The sequence below is a fragment of the Microtus ochrogaster genome, unplaced genomic scaffold (assembly GCF_000317375.1).
Source record: "Microtus ochrogaster isolate Prairie Vole_2 unplaced genomic scaffold, MicOch1.0 UNK110, whole genome shotgun sequence".
NCBI lineage: Eukaryota > Metazoa > Chordata > Mammalia > Rodentia > Cricetidae > Microtus > Microtus ochrogaster.
In genome coordinates, this window is record NW_004949208.1 from 390,892 (window position 1) to 397,221 (window position 6,330).

At 46.7% G+C, this 6,330-nt stretch overlaps 1 protein-coding gene across 2 annotated transcripts in view; it reads right to left on the reverse strand.

Annotated features, from left to right (window-relative positions):
- Positions 1-6,330, reverse strand: part of Nsun4 (NOP2/Sun RNA methyltransferase family member 4) — a 19,297-nt gene that overhangs the window by 8,998 nt on the left and 3,969 nt on the right. For both annotated transcript variants that reach the window (XM_005371485.3, XM_026778190.1), the window contains exons 2-3: positions 4,902-5,236; positions 2,023-2,177 (exon numbers count right to left, since the gene is read on the reverse strand). In XM_005371485.3, the coding sequence (XP_005371542.1) occupies positions 2,023-2,177; positions 4,902-5,236 (490 nt within the window). The remainder of the gene's footprint in view (positions 1-2,022; positions 2,178-4,901; positions 5,237-6,330) is intronic.

The following is a 6,330-nucleotide window of genomic DNA, read 5'->3' on the forward strand; positions in this document are numbered from 1 at the left end:
AGAGAGAGAGAGAGAGAGAGAGAGAGAGAGAGAGAGAGAGAGAGAGAATTAAAAATCCAAAGGCTTGATGAGAAATGACAGCTGACAGCCAGCCTCAGAGCATGGAAAAACAAGAAGTGGGAACTGTAATGAAGAATCCAGGTTGCTACTAGGAAGAGATTTGGGGTTCCCATAAGGAATGTCCCAAATTTTGAGGGTACTCAACATAAAAAAACAAATACCCTTTTCTGAAGGGATTTCCAGGAGGAAACAAAGTGAGAAAGGAAAGACAGCTTCCAGTTCTGCTTCTGTGTCCAACATTTCTAAGTTACGCTCCCCAATCCCTCCAGAACCCAGTTTTCCCTGCATAAGCAAGAGGGTTGACGAAGTCAACCTGAGTCCCATGCTTGCCCTGATGCTCTGGGACCCTAGCTATGTCCTGGAGTCAAGAAGTCAGTCTCTTGGGTGAGGACCTGGGATGAAGATTTTCTGTGAATTTAGCACACTTGGAAACACTTCTCCTTTGCCCAGTTCTCTCCTCTCCCTTCTGCTGGATTCTCACAGCGTTCAGATCAGTGCAGCACAGCACAGAACCCAGCATGGGCGCTCTTGCTCTGGACTCACTGATGTGGGATTCCCCTCTGTATGCTGTAATTACCATTAACGAATAAAGAAACTGCTTTGGACCTATAGCAGGGCAGAACTTAGCTAGGGGGAAAACTAAACTGAATACTGGGAGAAAGAGGCGGAGTCAGAGAGAAGCCATGTAGCCCTGCTGGAGACAGATGCTGGAACTTTACCCAGTAAGCCACAGCCACGTGGCCATACACAGATTAATAGAAATGGGTTAAATTAACATGTAAGAGTTAGCCAATATGAAGCTAGAGCTAATGGGCCAAGCAGAGATTTAATTAATAAAGTTTCTGTGTGGTTATTTCAAAGCTAAGCGGCCGGGAACCAACAAGCAGCTTTCTCCTTCTACAACTCACTTGTTAAACCTGTGCCGACCAACATCTTTCCGTTTCTGTCTTTTCTATTTGAACTTCCAGAAGGCTGGAAGCAAATCACTCATGGGCCTGCCAAGAGGCTAGAGACTAACTCAAACCATGCAAGCCAGCTTCAGAGTAATAAGGACAGAAGGTTCACACCTAATGGAAGGGTCCCAGTGCATGGCAGGAGGGGCCTGGCTAAGCTCTGGGTCAGAAGTGAAGATCACATGCCCTTGTGACTATCTCTTAAGCCTCAGGGAAAAGGTAACTTCTACTTTCCATCAGGATGTTGACCAGTGGCTGGTTAAAGTGAGCCAGGGTCACCTTTGTCACGGAGACACATAAAGCTTCAGCCTGTTCCCAAGGAATTCATAATTTTGTTTTGTTTTGTTTTTCGAGACAAGGTTTGTGTAGCTCTGGCTATCCAGGAACTTGCTCTGTAGACCAGGCTGGCCTCAAACTCACATAGATTCACCTGGCTCTGCCTCCTAAATACTGGGATTAAGGGAGTACACCAACACACCCAGCATGGAATTCATAACCTTGAGGAGGGAGAAGATACTATTTGAGGAAAGGCTACTAATATTCACACGCTAGCGGGTGATGCTCCTGGCATGGGTGCACAAGAAAGGGAATCAGCCTGAACAAGCCAGCAGCAGCTGGGAAAGAAGACTTCCTAGGGGAGCACACTTGAAACGAGGCTTGAAAGCCTAGAGGATTTAGAAACCACAGCTGGGGTGGGTGTTAGAGTTCTAGAGAATGTAACCTGAGTACAGCAGCAGACCCGCTGGAGGGAGCACAAAGGAAGGGGACGTTAATCAGTGAATGCCAAAGGCGAGAGGGTCACGTGAGGACATGTTTATCAGAGCCCTGATTTGATCTGTCTGAAGGAGCCTTGACAAACTATTTTCTTGACCAACTGACTGACAACCTTAGCAAATATTAGTACCCCTCTGACCCTGGGACCAGAAAGAAAGCTTATCACTTTCGGTGTGCCCTGACTGGGAGAAGTGGGGGATTCCTGCCTGCCTGAGAAACCATCCCACTGACTTACGGCAACAGCCCGTCTGAAGTAAGGCCAGTGTTTTTCCCCCAGGAGCTGCACAAAGATCAAGCACGGTGTCTCCAGGCTGCAGACCAAGAGCCAGGACTGGTAGCAAGGAGGCAGCATCCATCAGGTAGTAATTCAGGAGACCCACGCTGCCAAGTCTGGAAGAGAGAAGATCATCTCACAAGTCCATGCCCGGTAGGGTCAGTGTACTCCACTCAGCAAAATTATTTCTCAGACACTCATTCATTCGTCCATACAGTATCCACTACTCATTCATTCATCCATACAGTATCCACTACTCATTCATCTATACAGCATCTACTACTCATTAACTTACCTATACAGAATTCATGGTACGCATTCATTCCCTTATATAATATCCACAGTGATTTTTTTTTTTTTTAAGAAACAAGAGCAAGGGCCAGAGAAGTGGCTCAGAGGTTAAGAGCACTAGCTGTTCTTTCAAAGGTCCTGAGTTCAATTCCCAGCACCCACATGGTGGCTCACACGAGATCTGGCGCCCTCTTCTGGCCTTCATGCATACATGCAGGCAGAACACTGCATAATAAATACATCTTTAATTAAAAAAAAAAGAAAGAAACAAGATCAAGGTCTCATGTGTCCCAAGCTGGTCTCATCCTTGTTATGAAGCTGAGAATGACATTGAACTTCGGATTCCCCTGGCTCCACTGATGAACTGTGGAATTACAGGTTTGTGCCACCACACCTGGATAAAACTCAGGGTTCTATGCTTGGTAAACATTCTACCACTAAGCTACACTCCCATTCCTGAGTGATCCTTTTGAAAACAGATCAATTTGCTCCCAAACTAGTCTCACTAGCCACCTTGCTATTCCTTCAGCGAGTCACATGTGATCATATCTCAGGCCTTTCAGTTGCTAACACTCTTCCTTTACACATCTCTACTACACGTTACTTCTATCAGGCATTGCCTCTTGAGACAGGGTTTCTCTATGTAGCTTTGGAGCCTGTCCTGGAACTCCCTTTGTAGACCAGGCTGGCCTCGAACTCAGAGATCCGGCTGCCTCTGCCTCCCGAGTGCTGGGATTAAAAGTGTGCGCCACCACCACCTGGCTCAAAGTGACCTCTTTAAACCATTGGCATTCCCAGACTTCTAGCTCCAGCTGCACTATCTTTCTTTGAAGCACTTGTTCCTCACTTTAAAGGTCCAAGTATACATATGTGTGTGTATGCACGCACATGCATGCACACATGTGTGTATTTTCCCATATTAGAATGTAGCTCTGGGAGGCGGATTTTGCCTGTTTTGTTCCCTGACCTGATACTATGCCTGTCACATAGTATGAACTCAATTTTACTGGGTTACACATCAAGATACAAAGTACTTCACTGGTTCAGAAATAGGGCTATCTACTATGTGTACTGGAGCTACCTGAGGTGGGTCTGATGAAAAACCAGAGGCCTTCATTTAAGATTTAGTGGGGGAAATGTATAGCTCAATTAAAAACAAAAAATTAAATTAAAAAAAAAAAGATTTAGTGAGAAAGACTGGAAAGATGGCTCAGCAAACAAGGGCACTAGCTTCTCTCCCAGAGAACCCAAGTTTGGCTCCTAGCACCCACATGGTGGCTCAAAACCTCCTCTAATTCCAGGGGATCTGACACCCACTTCCGCTCTGCAGGATCCTGCACCCAAAGGGGACATATACTCACACATAAAAATAGAAGATAAAGCCGAGTGATGGTGGCGCAGGCCTTTAATCCCAGCACTTGGGAGGCAGAGGCGGGTGGGTCTTCACGAGTGATGGTGGCGCAGGCCTTTAATCCCAGCACTTGGGAGGCAGAGGCAGGTGGGTCTTCACGAGTGATGGTGGCGCAAAAATATAATACCAGCACAAGGGAGGCAGAGGCAGGTGGAATTTCAGTATGCCAAATTTCACTTCTTCCTTGCCACAGTCCTGGAAGACAGCTAAGTCTAACACTCCTCAGCCAGGCTTCCTGGGCCTCAAACTCCTTGGTTGTGTGACTTTCAGCAAATTACTCTCTGTGCCCAGGTCCTTCCCTCTGAAATAAGAGTACCTAGAGTAGCCCAATAGTAGAATGCTTGCCAACTATGTCAGACTCTGGATTCCAAGACTCAGAAAAAAAAAATGTATCTGCTATTATAACAGGACTTTTTAGGTTTTTTGTTATTTTGGGTAGTGACAACTTCAAACTCCTGAACCTCTGTTGTGTTTTGTTTTTGTGTCGTTGTTTGTTTTTCTGAGGCTGGGTCTCGCTGTGTAGGCCTAGCTAGCCTCTAACCCACTGTTCTCATGCTTTAAGATAACAAGTGCTGGTATTGCAGGCTTGTATGACCATGTCCAGCTTCGTAGTCTCCAGGACTAAAGCCCAGGTTAGCCCTTGAGTGTGCAGTCTTTTCTCACGGAATTCCATACACATTTTCCTACCAAAGTCCACTTCCTCTTGCCTTACTCCCACAGCTGCCTGGCGGGGCAAACATTTTCATTTTCACTGGAAAGGAAGCAGTGAGTTGCTCTTGGGAAAGGCAGGTGTTTCCTACAGAAGGCAGTATGTCAGAACAGGTTCCAAGCTCAGGTTTGGGGTTCAGACTGCCTGGGTCTAAGTACCAGCTACACCACTTACTCTCTGACAGATTGGAAGCCAATAAACTCCTTAACTTCATTACACCTCACATATAAAAGAGGGCAGATATTATTTCCCTAAGGGTCTTAACAGAACAAAAAGAGATGGCGCGGATACAGCACTTAGATAAACACCTAGTCTGTATAAGCACACCAGGGAAACTGACGATTCTGATTTTATTCCAGAGGGCTGAGCAACTCCTCACGTCCACTTCTAGTGGGGACTCAGGATGATCCTCATGGTTCCAGATCCTACCTGGCAGGAGGGAAACGGCTGACATCCCCTCTGGAGAAAGTAAAGCATCGAAGGTTTGGACTGCAGTCTGGGGATGGAGTGGGAGCGAGGCCACTCTCAGGCTCTGGTTCCTGGCGAGAGATGGCTTCATTCACAAAGTCCTTGGCACTCAGCTGCTCCAGCTCAGCACTCACGTTATCACAAGCAGCAAAATTATTGACCAACGCGCCATACTTCTGCTCTGAGAGAAGACTAACACGAATCGAGGGCCAAAGATCCCCAAATTGTACACTGTAGGTCATGTCGAAATTCTGCAGAGCAAGCCGAGTGGCAGGGAATTCTGGCTCTGTGGTAGCCTAAAAGAGAAAGGGCAAGCTTATTAATCTTCCTGGTCTTGACTCTATCTCTTGTCAGCTGACTTTACTGTTTTAGCTAGGGTTTCTAGCGCTAGGGTTTCTAGTGCTATGATGAAACACCATGACCAAGGCAACTTGAGGAGGAAAGGGTTTATTTCAGCTTTTCCTTCCAGGTAACAGTCCATCACTGAGGGAAGTGAAGGCAGGAACCGCAGGAACCAATGCAGAGGCCATGGAGGAGTGCTATTTACTGGCTCACTTACTAATGGCTTGCTCAGCCAGCTTTCTTAGAGAACCCAGGGCCCCCAGCTCAGGGATGCCACTACCCACAATGGGCTGGGCCCTCCACCATTAATCACTAATTAAGAAAACACCTTACAGCCAAATCTTATAGCGGTATGCTTAATTAAGAGTCCCTCCTTTTTGCATAACTCCAGCTTGTGTCAAGTTGGCATAAAACTAGTCAACATATCTACCAATACCTTAGACCCCCGAGGCAAACTCAAATCCATCCAGCACTCTCTCCTACCTTTGCAACCTGCCTCTGCCTACCAATGGAGAAATTGGGGGCTGGGGAGAGTGAAGAGTTAGCTTCATATCACAGGCCTAGAAGGAACACAATACCTCTCCCAGTTACTGTGAAGGGGTCTTCAAGCAAGAGAGCGAGCCAATGCTAGGCATTGTGGTGCACACTCGTAATCCCAGCATTCAGCAGGCTGAGGCAGGAGGATCCAGAGTTCAAAGTGAGCCTTGGGGCTACAAAAGCAAACTTGAGATCAGACTGGGTTACACATCAGGGGTCTCTGAGCAAGGTGGCTGAATGGGGAAAAGTTCTTGCCACTAGATGTGACTACCTGAGTTTGGTCCTGGGGACCCACATGGTAGAACTGATTCCCCCAAGTTGTCTGACCTCCTCAGGTATACCCATATGCACACATGCACACACCATACCTATACCAATACTAATAAATAAGTAAAAGTCATTATTAAAAGTCTCCTGTCATCCTACCACTCAGGAAGTAGAGGGGGGTCATCCTTGGCTACAAAGAGTACAAGACAAATTGGGACACAAGAAACTCTATCTCAAATACACA